The sequence below is a fragment of the Mesoplodon mirus genome, assembly GCF_964341445.2.
Source record: "Mesoplodon mirus genome assembly, chromosome: 8".
Taxonomy (NCBI): domain Eukaryota; kingdom Metazoa; phylum Chordata; class Mammalia; order Artiodactyla; family Ziphiidae; genus Mesoplodon; species Mesoplodon mirus.
The window spans coordinates 112,764,047-112,783,736 of record NC_138984.1 but is presented as its reverse complement, the minus strand read 5'-3'; the positions used below and the strand labels follow the sequence as shown (position 1 = coordinate 112,783,736).

Here is a 19,690-nt window from a genome sequence, read left to right as displayed (position 1 = left end):
CTCGTTAACAATTTTTTGTAATATTAAGTTCGAGTCCTAATGCTTCCAAAGGTGACCCATGAGGTTTTCTTTTTTTTTTTTGAGTATCATTATGAACTCATTGAATTTTATTGATTTTATGTTTGTTAACTTACTTTTTAGGTTTTTTTTTTCCTAATATATACATTTAAAGGTAGAAATGCCCTCAAACATACATTTAGCTGTATGTCACAAGTGGTGATCTGTAGTATTTTCATTATTGTTCATTTCAGTTGTCTGATTTCCATAGTCATTTTTTCTGGGAATTTATGAAATATATTTCATAATTTTTAAATATGTAGAGATTTTTATTTATTTTTTGTTACCTGTTTCTACTGTTCATTCGTTTGTTTATTTACTTATTTATTTATTTTTGGCTGTACCGCGTGGCTTGCGAGATTGAACCTAGGCCCTCGGCAGTGAAAGCGTGGAGTCCTAACCACTGGGCCACTGGGGAATTCCGTTACCTATTTCTAACTTAACTGCATTGTAGTCAGTGTCCATGCTGTGTAACTTGACTTATTGGAAATTTTTTGAGATTTGCTCTAATGCTTGGTATATGGCCAGACTTGCTATTCATGCTGTTCATGTGGTGTTTCTGTTTTTGTTTTTAAATCATTCTGTATCCTTGCTGAATTTTTGTTTGTGGTGATAGTTATAGTAAGAGGTATGTTAATTTCTCATTGTGTTTGTGGATTTGTCTATTTCACCTTGTAGTTCTTTCACGCAGTTTGTTCTAGTCATGTTATCTATTGATCTATTGATTCATTGATTTTGGTTTCTGTATACACAGAGTCATTTTTTACAGGTCAGAACTGTAGAAATAATGAGGAAGTGACGCTTATACGCAAAGCTGATTTGGAGAACCATAATAAAGATGGAGGCTTCTGGACTGTGATTGATGGGAAAGTGTATGATATAAAGGACTTCCAGACGCAGTCATTAACAGGAAATAGTATTCTTGGTAAGGCCTCGCTTTTTACTTCATGGTGAGAAGTTTCAGATGTGTTATTTTAAGCAGAGCATTTGGCTTAAAATGATCAATTTAGTCCTGCTCCAGCACCCATACCCTTCAGTCTGTCAGTGACTTTGGGGTCTGTCCTGTCACAGCAAATTCAGGCACATATGCAAAATTTCTTATCATTATGCGTTTTTTGTTCCAACACTTGTTGGAACTTGTTGCAAGTTCTGAGTTGACCCAGACAGCCCTGGCAGAGGATGAGAGATCACGTTACTTTGGTAACCCTCACTTTGGAGTTAACCTGCCTAATCTATTTCCCACTTGCCATTTCTACTATAAATGCCTAGGCAAACTGTACTGAAGTCATGTTGCTTTTTGCTTGTTATGTTTCAGCTCAGTTTGTAGGGGAAGACCCAGTGGTAGCTTTGGAAGCTGCTTTGCAGTTTGAAGACACACGGGAATCAATGCATGCCTTCTGTGTTGGCCAGTATCTGGAGGTGAGGCTGTGTGCAGTGAGCACCAAGGTGGACTTCAGTGGAGACCCTCTCTGGATATTTCTGAGAAGTGGTTTTTACCCTGAAATATTGCTGGTTGGATCTTTTGGGGGAGGGGGTCATTATTAAGTGATAAACACAAAGATCTTTTAGAGATTTTTTTTCATAAATCAATTTACATTTATTCATGTAGTTTATGATGTATTGGCCTTGAAAAATTATTTTAAAATTGTTAATTTGTAAGAAACGTAGACCTTGTTCCACAAAAAGAAAAAAAAGAGGTTAACTTTTTGTCTTTATGATTTTATTGTAATCCTATGTAGAAATTTGGAAGGACTTACCATCTTGAGATACATATTTTTGGGGAGGAACTATTTAGTAGCATAATTTTTTAGAATAGAATTATGTCCATTCTATATATTCATTAGCATTGGGATTCATATATTGGGATTGGCTTTCCAGATATGGATACAGAGGTAATAAAATTTATTAAGTTATGCCTCAGGGGTAATGTTTGAAGCATTTTATGAAGGGAAAAATTAACTTTGTTTATAAATTGTCATTTGGCTGGCAACATTTAAGATTATTTTCATTAGATCCCTTTCTTTTCTAACTTCTATTTGATTCCCTAAGGAATTTTCTAGCCAAATGGTTTATCCTTGCTTTGGATTTTCTGCCAGACTTAGCATATACTGTCTGCTTTATATCTTCTGTTATTTTGGTAGCAGCCTGATCTCACTATTATAGAATATAGTCTTTATTATGGCAGTATGTCTTGTTTAAGGATAAAGCTGTTGGTCTTCTTGGTTTAATGTTAATTAACCCTGTTTTCTCATACTAATGATGAAATTTATCTTTTGCAGCCTGACCAAGAAATTGTTACCATACCAGATTTGGGAAGTCTGTCTTCACCTCTTATAGACACTGAAAGAAATCTGGGCCTACTCCTTGGGTTACACGCTTCCTATTTAGCTATGAGCACACCGCTATCTCCAGTTGAGGTCGAATGCGCCAGTAAGAAAAATTTTGTTTTCTGCTAACAGATTAGCAGGTTATTTTAGCTGAGCTGTAAGTGCCACTGAGAATAGAACAGGAAGAGTCAACACAGTTATTGGTGAGGAAAAATAAGGATAGTGAGACTAAACCAGTTAATAGAAATAGCTGTGAGCGGCTTTCATTTGTGCTCGCGATCTGCGGCAGCACAGGAAGCTAACAGGTGTGTAGGAATGTTGGGCCTGTGCGTGGTCTCACTTCTGCATCCTCTTAACATATGGGCTCAACTCGACTGTCATCTCCCTGTGTGCCTAGAAATCCACGTGATGTGGGTCGGCTATTCCTCTTAGGAATGCTCTTCTGTTTGAGCGTTGCATTTTTACCAGACTCAGATCCAATACATTTTGGGATGGCAGCCTTTGTAACCACCTAAAGTATTACATTTTCTCCCTATCCCATATGATAGGCTTAAATATCTCTTCACATATTTGTGCATTTCTCCATCTGTCTTTCACTGACCAACAAGCATCTATGGAGTAATTTCTCATGTGAATTACCATGTTAGTCTCTGAGGGTGTAGCAGGTGTAGAATTAGGTGCACCTCTGCCCTCAGGTGCTTCCTGTGTGATGATGAGCCAGACATGGTACGCAGGTCAGGTTGGATGGTGGTAGAGGATAAAATGGAGACATTTGTAAGTGGTTTGGGAAGTGGGGAGGGGGTGGGGGGAAAGACTTCATGGAGGTGGAGCCATCCTGAAACCGGAGCCCCGGCAGACTGGGTGTGTGAGGGCATCGCTGAGAAAGTCAGCTTCGAGCTGCTTGTGTATGTGTAGGGTCGGGGGAGAAGGCTAGTGGGCAGGGATGCTCATGGTGCCTGCTCAGCCTGCCTTCTGGAGCACACCCTTGGTGTGTGTGCTGGGCGCCTTGCTGTCTGCAGAGCCTCGAAGACAGTGGACTTTTCTTCCTCTGAAGACCTGTAGGGGACTTCCCTGGTGGCACAGTGGTTAAGAATCCGCCTGCCAATGAGGGGGACACGGGTTCAAGCCCTGGTCCGGGAAGATCCCACATGCCGCGGAGCAACGAAGCCCGTGTGCCACAACTACTGAGGCTGCGCTCTAGAGCCCGCGAGCCACAACTACTGAGACCGAGTGCTGTAACTACTGAAGCCCGCACACCTAGATCCCATGCTCTGCAACAGGAGAAGCCACCGCAATGAGAAGCCCGTGCACCACAACGAAGAGTAGCCCCCACTCGCCACAACTAGAGAAAGCCCGTGCAGCAATGAAGACCCAGTGCAGCCAAAAAAAAAAAAAAAAAAATTTATTAAAAAAAAAAAGAGACAAGAGGGAGTTCTAAATGGAGAGGTTCAGGGAGGGTCTGATCACATTTGTGTTTTAGAAGAATTAATGTGGCACTTTGATGAATGCTCCTGAATGCTCTAAAATCTAAATTTCCAGTAAAAGGACATTGAGTGCATCCCAGATTTGATCGCTTGGGTTTGGAGGAATATTTTGATAGCACAGTTACTGAAAAAAAATCTGTAGTTATGTAAAAACTGATTATTCTTTGGTGAATCTCACTCATAGCAGTTATAATGAGTATCCCTATTTGCACTGATGGGTGGCATGTTCCTATGGGGTCTGACCTGTGCCTCAACACAGGTCTCCTTTTTTTTTTTTTTTTTTACATCTTTATTGGAGTATAATTGCTTTACAATGGTGTGTTAGTTTCTGCTGTATAACAAAGTGAATCAGTTATACATATACATATGTTCCCATATCACTTCCCTCTTGCGTGTCCCACCCTCCCACCCTCCCTATCCCACCCCTCTTGGTGGTCACAGAGCACCGAGCTGATCTCCCTGTGCTATGTGGCTGCTTCCCACTAGCTAGCTATTTTACGTTTGGTAGTGTATACATGTCCATGTCACTCTCTCGCCCCGTCACAGCTTACCCTTCCCCCTCCCCATATCCTCAAGTCCATTCTCTAGTAGGTCTCTGTCTTTATTCCTCTCTTACCCCTAGGTTCTTCGTGACATTTTTTTTCTTAAATTCCATATGTATGTGTTAGCACACGGTATTTGTCTTTCTCTTTCTGACTTACTTCACTCTGTATGACAGGCTCTAGGTCTATCCACCTCATTACAAATAGTTCAGTTTCGTTTCTTTTTATGGCTCGGTAATATTCCATTGTATATATGTGCCACATCTTCTTTATCCATTCATCTGATGATGGACACTTAGGTTGTTTCCATTTCCTGGCTATTGTAAATAGAGCTGCAATGAACATTTTGGTACATGACTCTTTTTGAATTATGGTTTTCTCAGGGTATATGCCCAGTAGTGGGATTGCTGGGTCATATGGTAGTTCTATTCGTAGTTTTAAAAGGAACCTCCATACTGCTCTCCATAGTGGCTGTACAAATTCACATTCCCACCAGCAGTGCAAGAGTGTTCCCTTTTCTCCACACCCTCTCCAGCATTTATTGTTTCTAGATTTTTTGATGATGGCCACTCTGACTGGTGTGAGATGATATCTCATTGTAGTTTTGATTTGCATTTCTCTAATGATTAATGATGTTGAGCATTCTTTCATGTATTTGTTGGCAGTCTGTATATCTTCTTTGGAGAAATGTCTTTTTAGATCTTCTGCCCATTTTTGGATTGGGTTGTTTCTTTTTTTGATATTGAGCTGCATGAGCTGCTTGTAAATTTTGGAGATGAACCCTTTGTCAGTTGCTTCATTTGCAAATATTTTCTCCCATTCTGAGGGTTGTCTTTTGGTCTTCTTTATGGTTTCCTTTGCTGTGCAAAAGCTTTTAAGTTTCCTTAGCTCCCATTTGTTTATTTTTGTTTTTATTTCCATTTGTCTAGGAGGTGGGTCAAAAAGGATCTTGCTGTGATTTATGTCATAGAGTGTTCTGCCTATGTTTTCCTCTAAGAGTTTGATAGCTTCTGGCCTTACATTTAGGTCTTTAATCCATTTTGAGTTTATTTTTGTGTACAGTATTAGGAAGTATTCTAATTTCATTCTTTTACATGTAGCTGTCCAGTTTTCACAGCACCACTTATTGAAGAGACTGTCTTTTCTCCATTGTATATTCTTGCCTCGTTTACCAAAGATAAGGTGACCATATGTGCGTGGGTTTATCTCTGGGCTTTCTCTCCTGTTCCATTGATCTATATTTTTGTTTTTGTGCCAGTACCATACTGCCTTGATTACTGTAGCTTTGTAGTATAGTCTGAAGTCAGGGAGCCTGATTCCTCCAGCTCCATTTTTCGTGCTCAAGATTGCTTTGGCTAATCGGGGTCTTTTATGTTTCCATACAAATTGTGAAATTTTTTGTTCTAGTTCTGTGAAAAATGCCAGTGGTAGTTTGATAGGGATTGCATTGAATCTGTAGATTGCTTTGGGTAGTAGAGTCATTTTCACAATGTTGATTCTTCCAATCCAGGAGCATGGTATACCTCTCCATCTATTTGTATCATCTTTAATTTCTTTCATCAGTGTCTTATAATTTTCTGCATACAGGTCTTTTGTCTCCTTAGGTAGGTTTATTCCTAGATATTTGATTCTTTTTGTTGCCATGGTAAATGGGAGTGTTTTCTTGATTTCACTTTCAGATTTTTCATCATTAGTGTACAGGAATGCCAGAGATTTCTGTGCATTAATTTTGTATCCTGCTACTTTACCAAATTCATTGATTAGCTCTAGTAGTTTTCTGGTAGCATCTTTAGGATTCTCTATGTATAGTATCATGTCATCTGCAAACAGTGACAGCTTTACTTCTTCTTTTCCTATTTCGATTCCTTTTATTTCCTTTTCTTCTCTGATTGCTGTGGCTAAAACTTCCAAAACTATGTTGAGTAAGAGTGGTGAGAGTGGGCAGGCTTGTCTTGTTCCTGATCTTAGAGGAAATGCTTTCAGTTTTTCACCATTGAGGACGATGTTGGCTGTGGGTTTGTCATATATGGCCTTTATTATGTTGAGGAAAGTTCCCTCTGTGCCTACTTTCTGCAGGGTTTTTATCATAAATGGGTGTTGAATTTTGTCGAAAGCTTTCTCTGCATCTATTGAGATGACCATATGGTTCTTCTCCTTCAATTTGTTAATATGGTGTATCACGTTGATTGATTTGCGTATATTGAAGAATCCTTGCATTCCTGGAATAAACCCCACTTGATCATGGTGTATGATCCTTTTAATGTGCTGCTGGATTCTGTTTGCTAGTATTTTGTTGAGAACTTTTGCATCTATGTTCATCAGTAATATTGGCCTGTAGTTTTCTTTCTTTGTGACATCCTTGTCTGGTTTTGGTATTAGGGTGATGGTGGCCTTGTAGAATGAGTTTGGGAGTGTTCCTCCCTCTGGTATATTTTGGAAGAGTTTGAGGATAGGTGTTAGCTCTTCTCTAAATGTTTGATAGAATTCGCCTGTGAAGCCATCTGGTCCTGGGCTTTTGTTTGTTGGAAGATTTTTAATCACAGTTTCAATTTCAGTGCTTGTGATTGGTCTGTTCACATTTTCTATTTCTTCCTGATTCAGTCTTGGCGGGTTGTGCATTTCTAAGAATTTGTCCATTTCTTCCAGGTTGTCCATTTTATTGGCATAGAGTTGCTTGTAGTAATCTATCATGATCTTTTGTATTTCTGCAGTGTCAGTTGTTATTTCTCCTTTTTCATTTCTAATTAAATTGATTTGAGTCTTCTCCCTTATTTTCTTGATGAGTCTGGCTAATGGTTTATCAATTTTGTTTATCTTCTCAAAGAACCAGCTCTTAGTTTTATTGACCTTTGCTATCGTTTCCTTCATTTCTTTTTCATTTATTTCTGATCTGATTTTTATGATTTCATTCCTTCTGCTAACTTTGGGGTTTTTTTTTCTTCTTTCTCTAATTGCTTTAGGTGCAAGGTCAGGTTGTTTACTCGAGATGTTTCCTGTTTCTTAAGGTGGGATTGTATTGCTATAAACTTCCCTCTTAGAACTGCTTTTGCTGCATCCCATAGGTTTTGGGTCGTCGTGTCTCCATTGTCATTTGTTTCTAGGTATTTTTTTATTTCCTCTTTGATTTCTTCAGTGATCACTTAGTTATTAAGTAGTGTATTGTTTAGCCTCCATGTGTTTGTATTTTTTACAGCTCTTTTCCTGTAATTGATATCTAGTCTCATAGCATTGTGGTCGGAAAAGATACTTGATAAAATTTCAATTTTCTTAAATTTACCAAGGCGTGATTTGTGACCCCAAGATATGATCTATCCTGGAGAATGTTCCGTGAGCACTTGAGAAAAATGTGTATTCTGTTGTTTTTGGATGGAATGTCCTATAAATATCAATTAAGTCCATCTTGTTTAATGTATCATTTAAAGCTTGTGTTTCCTTATTTATTTTCATTTTGGATGATCTGTCCATTGGTGAAAGTGGGGTGTTAAAGTCCCCTACTATGAATGTGTTACTGTCGATTTCCCCTTTTATGGCTCTCAGTATTTGCTTTATGTATTGAGGTGCTCCTATGTTGGGTGCATAAATATTTACAATTGTTATATCTTCTTCTTGGATCGATCCCTTGATCATTATGTAGTGTCCTTCTTTGTCTCTTCTAATAGTCTTTATTTTAAAGTCTATTTTGTCTGATATGAGAATTGCTACTCCAGCTTTCTCTTGGTTTCCATTTGCATGGAATATCTTTTTCCATCCCCTCACTTTCAGTCTGTACGTGTCTGTAGGTCTGAAGTAGGTCTCTTGTAGACAGCATATATATTGGTCTTTTTTTTGTATCCATTCAGCTAATCTGTGCCTTGTGGTGGGAGCATTTAATCCATTTACATTTAAGGTAATTATCGATATGTATGTTCCTATTCCCATTTTCTTAGTTGTTTTGGGTTTGTTATTATAGGTCTTTTCCTTCTCTTGTTTCTTGCCTAGAGAAGATCCTTTAGCATTTGTTGTAAAGCTGGTTTGGTGGTGCTGAACTCCCTCAGCTTTTGCTTGTCTGTAAACGTTTTAATTTCTCCATCAAATCTGAATGAGATCCTTGCTGGGTAGAGTAATCTTGGTTGCAGGTTTTTCTCCTTCATCACTTTAAATATGTGCTGCCAGTCCCTTCTGGCTTATAGAGTTTCTGCTGAAAGATCAGCTGTTAACCTTATGGGGATTCCTTTGTGTGTAATTCGTTGTTTTTCCCTTGCTGCTTTTAATATGTTTTCTTTGTATTTAATTTTTGACAGTTTGATTAATATGTGTCTTGGCATGTTTCTCCTTGAATTTATCCTGTATGGGACTCTCTGTGCTTCCTAGACTTCAATAACTATTTCCTTTCCTATATTAAGGAAGTTTTCAACTGTAATCTCTTCAAATATTTTCTGTCCCTTTCTTTTTCTCTTCTTCTTCTGGAACCCCTATAATTCGAATGTTGGTGCGTTTAATGTGGTCCCAGAGGTCTCTGAGACTGTCCTCAGTTCTTTTCATTCTTTTTTCTCTATTCTGCTTTGCAGTAGTTATTTCCACTATTTTATCTTCCAGGTCACTTATCCGTTCTTCTGCCTCAGTTATTCTGCTATTGATCCCTTCTAGAGTATTTTTAATTTCATTTAGTGTGTTGTTCATCATTGCTTGTTTCATCTTTAGTTCTTCTAGGTCCTTGTTAAATGTTTCTTGCATTTTCTCTATTCTCTTTCCAAGATTTTGGATCATCTTTACTATCATTATTCTGAATTCTTTTTCAGGTAGACTGCCTATTTCCTCTTCATTTGTTAGGTCTGGTGGGTTTTCATCTTGCTCCTTCATCTGCTGTGTTTTTCTGTCTTCTCATTTTGCTTATCTTACTGTGTTTAGGGTCTCCTTTTTGCAGGCTGCAGGTTCATAGTTCCCGTTGTTTTTTGTGTGTGTCCCCCGTGGCTAAAGTTGGTTAAGTGGGTTGTGTAGGCTTCCTGGTGGAGGGGACTAGTGCCTGTGTTCTGGTGGATGAGGCTGGATCTTGTCTTTCTGGTGGGCAGGTCCACGTCTGGTGATGTGTTTTGGGGTGTCTGTGGACTTACTATGATTTTAGGCAGCCTCTCTGCTAATGGGTGGGTTTGTGTTCCTGTCTTGCTAGTTGTTTGGCATAGGGTGTCCAGCACTGTGGCTTGCTGGTCGTTGAGTGAAGCTGGGTGCTGGTGTTGAGATGGAGATCTCTGGGAGATTTTCGCCGTTTGATATTACGTGGAGCTCGGAGGTCTCTTTTGGACCAGTGTCCTGAAGTTGGCTCTCCCACCTCAGAGGCACAGCACTGACTCCTGGCTGCAGCACCAAGAGCCTTTCATCCACACGGCTCAGAATAAAAGGGAGAAAAAGTAGAAAGAAAGAAAGAAAGAAAGAGGATAAAAGAAAATAAAGTAAGGTATAATAAAATAAAGTTATTAAAATAAAAAAATAATTATTAAAAAAAATTAAAACAAAACAAAACAAACCGGACAGATAGACCCCTAGGACAAATGGTGAAAGCAAAGGTATACAGACAAAATCTGACACAGAAGCATACACGTACACACTCACAAAAAGAGGAAAAGGGGAAAAAATAATAAATCTTGCTCCAAAGTCCACCTCCCAATTTGGGATGATTCATTGTCTATTCAGGTATTCCACAGACGCAGGGTACATCAGGTTGATTGTGGAGCTTTAATTCGCTGCTCCTGAGGCTGCTGGGAGAGATTTCCTCCCGGGGCTCAGTTTTGGATTTGGCCCCGCCTCTGCGTTTAGGTCAGACAGGACGAGGTTAAAGGAGCAGCCTCTTCGGGGACTCTGGCTCCCTCAGGCCGCGGGGGAGGGAGGCGTACGGAGTGCGGGGCGAGCCTGCGGCGGCAGAGGCCAGCGTGACGTTGCACCAGCCCGAGGCGTGCCGTGCGCTCTCCCGGGGAAGTTGTCCCTGGATCCCTGGACCGTGGCAGTGGCGGGCTGCACAGGCTCCCGGAAGGGCGGTGTGGGCAGTGACCTGCGCTCGCACACAGGCTTCTTGGTGGCGGCAGCAGCAGCCCCAGCGTCCCACGCCCGTCTCTGGGGTCCGCGCTGTTAGCCGCGGCTCGCGCCCGTCTCTGGAGCTCCTTTAAGCAGCGCTCTGAATCCCCTCTCCTCACGCACCAGGAAACCAAGAGGGAAGAAAAAGTCTCTTGCCTCTTCGGCAGGTCCAGACTTTTTCCCGGACTCCCTCCCGGCCAGCCGTGGCGCACTAGCCCCTTCAGGCTGTGTTCACGCCGCCAACCCCAGTCCTCTCCCTGCGCTCCGACCGAAGCCCGAGCCTCAGGTCCCAGCCCCGCCCGCCCCGGCGGCCGAGCAGACAAGCCTCTCGGGCTGGTGTGTGCCTGAGGGCATTGGTCCTCTGTGCGGGAATCTCTCCGCTTTGCCCTCCGCAGCCCTGTTGCTGTGCTCTCCTTCGCGGCTCCGAAGCTTCCCCCTCCGCCACCCGCAGTCTCCGCCTGCGAAGGGGCTCCTAGTGTGTGGAAACCTTTCCTCCTTCACGGCTCCCTCCCACTGGTGCAGGTCCCGTCCCTGTTCTTTGTCTCTGTTTATTCTTTTTTCTTTTCCCCTACCCAGGTACGTGGGGAGTTTCTTGCCTTTTGGGGGGTCTGAGGTCTTCTGCCAGCGTTCAGTAGGTGTTCTGTAGGAGTTGTTCCACGTGTAGATGAATTTCTGATGTATTTGTGGGGAGGAAGGAGATCTCCACGTCTTACTCTTCCGCCATCTTCCCCCCTTCTCCCACAGGTCTCCCTTATAGCCTGCTGGATGTCAGGTTTCCACGTATCCATCCCGTACTTAACGATCTTGTTTTGTATGTTCAGTAGTCTCTTCTTATTATTAATTGATTAATGCTCTAGGGAGACGTGCTGCCCTGAGCATGTTTTTCTTCATGGAACCCTTCCCACTTGCTGTTCTCCTGCCTGGATGATCAGCGTGTTGGTCTTCATCCAGATGACAGCAAATTCCTTACCGTCCCTCCGAACAGTCGGGGGCTTGTTGCTGCACGGTCATCCCCCCGTAGTACTTGTAGCCTGTCGTTATCCCAGTTAACGTCGGTGATTACTTGCGTAAGTGGTACGTCAGTGCTCTTGTCCCTGTTAGAAGGCATAGCTCTAGTCTTCACATGGTTTCTGTGGATCTGGACAGCTCCATGTTTGAGCAGGTATCCAGTAATTGTTGGACTGGAACAATTATATTGGGTTCTGATACCATGCTTAAGATGTGTTGAGTAACCAGAAAGTGTTACCTTTTTTCACGTAGATATGGAATTACAAGCCAATCTATGTAAATACGTTAGATGTGACTTTCACATGAATGATCCTGAATTTCACCTCCTAAGTGAAGTACTTAGTTTTCTATCTTTTTTTTTTTTTTTCAGTATTTATTTCTGAACAGTGCCCTCAGGTTTCTTTTTAATGTTTGCATGTGCACTCTCTAGAGTGGCTTCAGTCATCCATCTTCTCTGGAGGCCTGCAGACTAGCCAGATCCACTACAGCTACAATGAGGAGAAGGATGAGGACCACTGTAGCTCTCCAGGGGGCACTCCTGCCAGCAAGTCCCGGCTCTACCCCCACAGACGGGCGCTGGGTGATCATTCCCAGGCATTCCTGCAAGCCATTGCTGACAATAACATTCAAGACCACAACGTGAAGGTGCGTGAGGCCTTCCCACACTCAGCGTCCTTTGTTTACCTTAGGACTTTGACTTGTGAACACCTTAGCACAGACTTTGTTTACATATTATTTGGAGTGCGGGTTTTGCGGTCAGAGGCTGGTTCAGTTCAATGTCCGGTGAGGTTTTAGAAGCTACGGCACTTAGTTTAGAACTCATGACGATGTTGTGAGGTTGGCTCTGAAGTTACCTGCAGCTGTTTCTGTTGCAGGACTTTCTGTGTCAGATAGAAAGGTACTGTAGGCAGTGCCACTTGACCACACCCATCACCTTTCCTCCTGAGCATCCTGTGGAGGAGGTCGGCCGCTTGCTGTTATGCTGCCTCTTAAAACATGAAGATTTAGGTAAGACGCTCAGTATTTTAGCCGTACTGTAGATCCTTCAACTGACACGTAGTACACATTCATTCCTACCCTGCCCTTCCTTTTCAATATCTTTTACAGGTCACGTGGCATTATCTTTAGTTTATGCAGGTACACTTGGTATTGAGCAAGTAAAGCACAGAACATTGCCTAAATCAGTGGTGGATGTTTGTAGAGTTGTCTACCAAGCAAAATGCTCACTCATTAAGGTAAACAGATGTTGATTTTCTTCTGTGCTTTTGGACAGTTGGCAAAGTATTTGTTGTAAGTCGTTCTTTCGTATTTAACTTTGTAGACACATCAAGAACAGGGCCGTTCTTACAAGGAGGTCTGTGCCCCAGTCATTGAACGTTTGAGGTTCCTCTTTAATGAACTGAGACCTGCAGTTTGTAATGACCTCTCTATAATGTCCAAGTTTAAACTGTTAAATTCTTTGCCCCGTTGGAGGAGGATAGCTCAGAAGATAATTCGAGAACGAAGGAAGAAGAGAGGTAAGAAGATAAAAGGTAGGAGGGTTCTTTCAGAGCATGTCCCCGTATAGGTGTCTGTGGTTGCAGTGAGGCTGTGGGCTGCTGCTCACCAATTGTGGCATTTTCACAAGTGCCATAATATTTGTTATGTGTATTTAGGGTTAAGTGTACAAATCCTGCTTATTTTTCCAAGATATCAGATGATGATGCAACTTTGGGATTGAGTGTGTTATGAGTTGGTAACTAGTAAATCGATGCTGAAAATACTGTAAACTTTATTAGATTGATGGGGAAAAGGAAGTGTTTTTTTAATCACTTGTCCTGGTAATGAGATAGATAGATGGGAACGTTTAATCTTTCAATAAATTTTGCCATTCTTGTGAAGAAACGTTTTTCTTTGGCAATATTGAGTATTCTGAAACATGGAAGATTGTTATAAAAGGAACCAAAAGAGTTACTGATATTTTCAGGAAACAACTGTGTAGGGATATGGAAAAGAGTTTTTGTATTAACCAAAATTTGAGTGAAAATACATACTTTCTAATTTGGTCACTTGTGATTATAAGCAAGTCTACCAAAATATCTGATTATATTCTTACGAATTATATTGAATTTATTCCCAGATTAGCTTATCAAGCAATATTAATGACTGAGTTTTAGATGGACATTACAAACAGTGCCATGAAAGACTAACTTATTTTAGAAGCCATCCTGAAGTGATTGTTCCTGAGCTTAAACCACAGCTTATCTGGCTCCTGGAGCTGCTCTGAATCAGGAGATATGCCAGGAACACTTCTGAGATCCCTTTAACCCAGGTAGCCAGGAAACTCAGGGACTGCCATCTCAGCGTGAGGGAGGATGGCCCCATCCCCGGGTGGCCACTGCCTCCCTGGTCTCTGAGTTCATACTGTCACCACTTAAAATTTCTTGATGTTGTGCATTTATATACTTAATTGTAACATGGAAATAATTAATCTTCCTGGTGCTGTGCTAAGTTTGGTGATTTACTGGTAGGGCTCCACAGGACTCAGAAGAACTATTATACTCTTAGTTATTACTGTGAAAGGGTACAGATAAAAAGTAGCAAAAGGAGAGGTGCATGGAGGGAATTCCAAAGGAAACCGGGTCTCGGCTTCCAGCGTTCCCTCCAGGGAATCACACAGGGTCGTGCTTGGTTCTCTCAGCAGTGACGTGTGACACGTGTGAAGGACTGTCTGTCAGGGATGCTCACCTGAACCTTGGTGTCCAGGGCTGTTGCCGGGAGTCAGTCACGTGGCCATGTGGGGCCTGCGTGATCGCTCTCAGCTGCCCAGACTCCATCCAGAGTAGAAGTAGGCAGTTGCCGTAAGCCACAAGCTGTCTGGTTACACCGGTAAAGGTGGTCCTGTGCCTCAGACACACTCTTCTCAGGCAGAACATACCAAGGTTTCAGAGCTCAGTTCGCAGGAGCTGGTCAAGAGCCAGTGCTGACGGGACAGGCCTTTCTTGGGAATTTGCAGGGTTTGAGCAACCCAGACCTGCTGTGTTAATGTTTTATTGCCTAGGTTTATTGTTGTGTTGCTTGTTATTTATATTATATATTGAGAAGAATGAGACTGAAAACCTTGAAGAGGACCAGAAGTACGGAAGCAACACCACATATCACATTGCAAATTCAATAGAAATTTCTCTGATTAAAAAGACTAACGTAGTCAGAGGCATCTGATTGATTCAGTTGCACACTGGTGACAGAACCAATGGACTAGTCCAGAGTGGGCAAGCTAGGGTCTGGGGACAAATGCAGCGTACCACTTGCTATGTATCGCCCATGAGCTAAGGCTGGGTTTTGCAGTTTTAAATTATTTTTTAAAAACTCAAAAGAAGACTATGATTCATGAAGATTATATGAAGTTTAAATGACAGCATTCATAAATAAAGTTAGCCAGTTTTCATGCTGCAACAGTAGAGTATTTGCAGTAGACGGAAATAGCCTGCAAAGCCTTAATATTCACTGTCTGGCCCTTTATGAAAAAGTTTGCCAACCCCTGGGCTTCCGCTTCTTTAGGGCTTCCCTCCCTCGTAACACTGTCACTGTCTTTCTGTCCCTGACATGGAGTGGCAAAGTGTTATTACTAGATGTCATGTGAGAATAATTATGATAGTTTTTACTTTTGTAATTTGAGCACTTGACAATGATATTTATGTGTTTCTGGGAATAAAATATATCCTTTACCTTCCTGCACATTTAAACATTTCTTGATTTAAAATCATATTTAATGATTGTTATCATGAATGATATTTTTAAACATAGTTCCTAAGAAGCCAGACTCTACTGATGATGAAGAAAAAATTGGAAACGGAGAGAGTGAAGAAGCTTGCATCTTGCCTCACAGTCCTGTAAATGTGGACAAAAGACCCATTACAGTTAAATCACCCAAGGTGAAGTATTTCTTGTGATTCTAAGACTGGCTGTGCAGAAGCACAACATACTGCAAGGGAATCCACAAATATTGTCGCTTTGTTTTTGAATATACAGTAGAGAGGTGGGTGGTTATTAAAAGTATGAGTAACTGTGCCCCAGGGATGCTTAATGCACTTGACTTATGGTGCCCTGGTCAAATTGATAGCTGGAGAAGTGTTTCCTTTTACTTTTAGGAGTGTATTGTATCATTATTTGTTCACCATTTTCTTCATTCATTCATTTATTCACTCATTCATCGAATGTATCTTTTGTTCCAGAAACTATTAATATGGATGATAATTTAACTTTTTTTCTTTTAAAGAATGACATTCATTTTTAATTTTTATTTTTGGCTGCGTTGGGTCCTCGTTGCTGCGCGTGGGCTTTCTTTTTAGTTGCGGTGAGCGGGGGCTACTCTTCATTGCCGTGCACGGGCCTCTCTCATCTTGGACCACCGGGTCTAGGTGCGCGGGCTCTAGAGCGCAGGCTCAGCAGTTGTGGCGCACGGGCCCAGCTGCTCCGCAGCATGTGGATTCCTCCCGGACCAGGGCTCGAACCCGTGTCCCCTGCATTGGCAGATGGATTCCCAACCGCTGCGCCACCAGGGAAGCCCCTGATAATTTAACTTTGCATGTCAGGTTAGCTGATTCCAAAGTATGTAAGCATACAGATTATAAATTCACTTATAAGCCTATTTATGATGTAGTCGTTTGTATCATAAACTAATTACTAAATTTAAAATATTTTACCAATTTAAACCTAGTGGCATTTATTTATATTTTCTTCAAGTAATTGTTTTAGAGCACATGTTAACATGAATAGGGTTAACTAATGGTGAACATGCTTTTCCTTTGTCAGGATAAATGGCAGCCACTGTTGAGTACAGTTACAGGTGTTCACAGATACAAATGGTTGAAGCAGAATGTTCAGGGCCTGTATCCTCAGTCTGCACTCCTCAGTACTATTGCTGAATTTGCCCTTAAAGAAGAGCCAGTGGATGTGGAAAAAATGAGAAAGTGCCTACTAAAACAGGTAAATTTGCTAAGAACATTCTCTTCTGTATTGGATAATCCATAAACACTTAACAGTATGCATTGATGTTTTGCAGTTGGAGAGAGCAGAGGTTCGCCTGGAAGGGATAGACACAATTTTAAAACTGGCAGCCAAAAATTTCTTACTTCCCTCTGTGCAGTATGCTATGTTCTGTGGATGGCAAAGACTTATTCCAGAGGGGATTGATATAGGGTAAGACTTTATAATATTTTCTCTGAATTAGGGAGGCTGTGACAACAAAGCGTTGTTTTATTGAAGTCCAGCAGTATCCTAAGTAAGATTCTTCATCTTTGTTTGAAAGGGAGCCCCTTACTGATTGTTTAAAGGATGTGGATTTGATCCCACCTTTTAATCGGATGCTGCTTGAAGTAACTTTTGGCAAGCTGTATGCCTGGGCTGTGCAGAATATTCGAAATGTTCTGATGGATGCAAATAACAAATTTAAAGAACTTGGTGAGTTAAAAATCTGACAGTTAAAAGGCTGTATTAAAATTGCTGTTGATGTCAATGATCACATCAGCATTATTTCATAGTTTGGCTCTTTATTTTATATTCTGGAAACTTGCAAATTCTTATTTTTGCTTTGCAGACTTTAATAACTTTGTGCATTAGAATGATAATCTAAGCTGCTTTAAGTTTTCTCAAATTCTAAACAAAACTTTCAAAATTTGGCAGAAGATACAATCTTGTAGTATCCTAATATAAAGCTTTTGCATTTTAACATTTTCATGTGTATCACTTACACAGTCTATCCTAGAATGTGTATCCTATATTAATACATAATTTCCTGGACAGTTTGAGCATCTACAGAGAAGTGGTAGGATTGGTTTTGTGGAAGAGCAGTTAAATATCTCTTATATTTGACATGAAATGAGTAAGCCACCAGGGATATTTAGAAGAGCAGTGTGATACGTTTTGTAGACAGATGAAGGTAGCTGTATGTGGAGTGATGATGGTATGATTATTGCAAAGCAATACAGAGCTGCCCGATGTCCACACTCTATGGATATCTGATGAAAAAGACAGACTTATAAAAAAGAAATTGTTAATGCTTTCTGCATCGTGTATGTTCTTGTATCCACGCACAAGAAACTTATGTAGGTGCCAATGCTTTTTAGGTATCCAGCCTGTCCCCCTGCAAACCATCACAAATGAGAACCCGTCGGGACCAAGCCTGGGGACGACCCCGCAAGCGCGCTTTCTCCTGGTAATGCTCAGCACGCTCACGCTGCAGCACGGTGCCCACAACCTGAGCCTCCTGCTGAACTCCGGCACGCTCGCGCTCACACAGACAGCACTGCGGCTCATTGGTGGGTTGGCATTGCCCTAAGTTCTTTGTGAAAATGCCACGGTTTTGCCTTGATCTCTCTCTCTCTTTTTATAAACTTCTTTTTTTATTGTGATAAAATACAAATAACAAAATTTACTATTCTAGGTACTTTTATGTTTATAACTCATTGTCGTCAGTAAGCACATCCACAGTGTTGTGCAAGCCTTAATACTATCTAGTTCCATGACTTTTCATCACCCTAAATGCAAACCCATATCCACTGAGCAGTGACTCCTGATTTCCCACTCCCCCAGCTGTTGGCAACAACAAGTCTGCTTTCTGTCTCTGTGGACTTGCTCCTTCTGGATATTTCATACAAATGAAATCATACAATTTTAGCCTTTTGTATCTGGCTTATTTCATTTAGCATGTATCAGTACTTCATTTCTTTCTATGGCTAAAAACTGTTATATGAATATACTGTGTTTTATTTATCCATTCATCCATTGATGGACATTGGCTTGTATCTGCCTTTTGGCCATGGTGAGTAGTGCTGCGAGGAACATTTGCTTACAAGTTTTTGTTTGCACACCTGTTACCAGTCCTTTTGTCATATACTTAGGAGTGGAATTGCAGGGTCATATGGTAATCCTATGTTCAGCTTGCTCAGGAACTGTCAAACTATTCCACAACACTACCATTTTACCTTCCCACCAGCGATGGGCCAGGAGTTTCAGTTTCTCCCGTGTCCTTGCCAACACTAGTTATTTTCTGATTTTTTTTTTTTTTTTGAATTAAGGCTACCCTGCTTGGCATGAAGTGGTATTTCATTGTGGTTTGTTTTACACTTCACTAATATTGAATGATGTTGAGCCTCTTTACCTGTGCTTGTTGTATATCTAGGAGAAACGTCTGTTCACATCCTTTGCCCATTTTAAAATTGGGTTGTTTGTGTTTTGAGTTTTCTGGGCCCTTTACATATTCTGGATACTAGATTGTTATCAGTTATGTGATTTTGAAGACATTTTTTCCCACTCTGGGTTTTGTTTTTCTTTGGTGCACAGAAATTTTAAAATTTGATTAAGTCTAATTTATGTGTTATTCTTTTGTTGCTTGTGCTTTTTTTTTTTTTTTTTTTTTTTTTTTGCTGTATGAGGGCCTCTCACTGTTGTGGCCTCTCCCGTTGTGGAGCACAGGCTCCGGACGCACAGGCTCAGCGGCCATGGCTCACGGGTCCAGCCGCTCCGCGGCATGTGGGATCCTCCCGGACCGGGTCACGAACCCGCGTCCCCTGCATCGGCAGGCAGACTCCCAACCACTGTGCCACCAGGGAAGCCCCTGCTTGTGCTTTTGATGTCATGTTTAAGAAATCATTGCCAAATCAAAGGTCAAGAAGGTTACCCATTATGTTTTCTTCCTTAAGTCTTATATTTAGATCTTTGATCCATTTTAAGGTAGTTTTTTAATATGGTGTGGGGTAAGGGTTCACTTTATTTCTTTTGGTTATCCAGTTGTGCCAGTATCATCTGTTGGAAAGACTCTTCTTTTTTCAAGTTCTTAACCACCCTTGTCAAAAATCATTTGACTATAGATATTTAAGTTTATTTCTAGACTCTCAGTTCTGCTCTGTTGGTCTCTGTGTCTTTCATTACGCCAGTCCCACACTGTTCTGAACACTGTAGCTTTGTGGTAAATTTTGAAATCGATAAGTAAGTCCTTCAACTTTGTTTTTCTTTCTCAAGATTATTTTGGGTCCCTTGCATTTCCATATGACTTTCAGGTCTGGCTTTCCCATGTCTGCAAAAAAGGCCATTGGGGTTTTCTAGGGATTGTATTGAATCTGTAGATCCTGTTGGGGAGTACTGCCATCTTCACAATATTAAGTCTTTCATTCCATAAATATGAGATAGCTTCATATTTATTTAGGTCTTCTTTCGTTTCTTTGGGCAGTATTTTATAGTTTTATTG

At 41.1% G+C, this 19,690-nt stretch overlaps 1 protein-coding gene across 3 annotated transcripts in view; it reads left to right on the top strand.

Annotated features, from left to right (window-relative positions):
• Positions 1-19,690, top strand: part of HERC2 (HECT and RLD domain containing E3 ubiquitin protein ligase 2) — a 226,554-nt gene that overhangs the window by 90,330 nt on the left and 116,534 nt on the right. For 2 of the 3 annotated variants that reach the window (XM_082630800.1, XM_082630798.1), the window contains 12 exons: positions 812-982; positions 1,373-1,476; positions 2,337-2,487; positions 11,894-12,108; positions 12,339-12,471; positions 12,571-12,698; positions 12,785-12,980; positions 15,250-15,377; positions 16,258-16,431; positions 16,508-16,644; positions 16,754-16,905; positions 17,571-17,762. In XM_082630800.1, coding sequence (XP_082486926.1) covers positions 812-982; positions 1,373-1,476; positions 2,337-2,487; positions 11,894-12,108; positions 12,339-12,471; positions 12,571-12,698; positions 12,785-12,980; positions 15,250-15,377; positions 16,258-16,431; positions 16,508-16,644; positions 16,754-16,905; positions 17,571-17,762 — 1,881 coding nt within the window. The remainder of the gene's footprint in view (positions 1-811; positions 983-1,372; positions 1,477-2,336; positions 2,488-11,893; positions 12,109-12,338; positions 12,472-12,570; positions 12,699-12,784; positions 12,981-15,249; positions 15,378-16,257; positions 16,432-16,507; positions 16,645-16,753; positions 16,906-17,570; positions 17,763-19,690) is intronic. The other variant, XM_082630799.1, reaches the window with a different exon arrangement.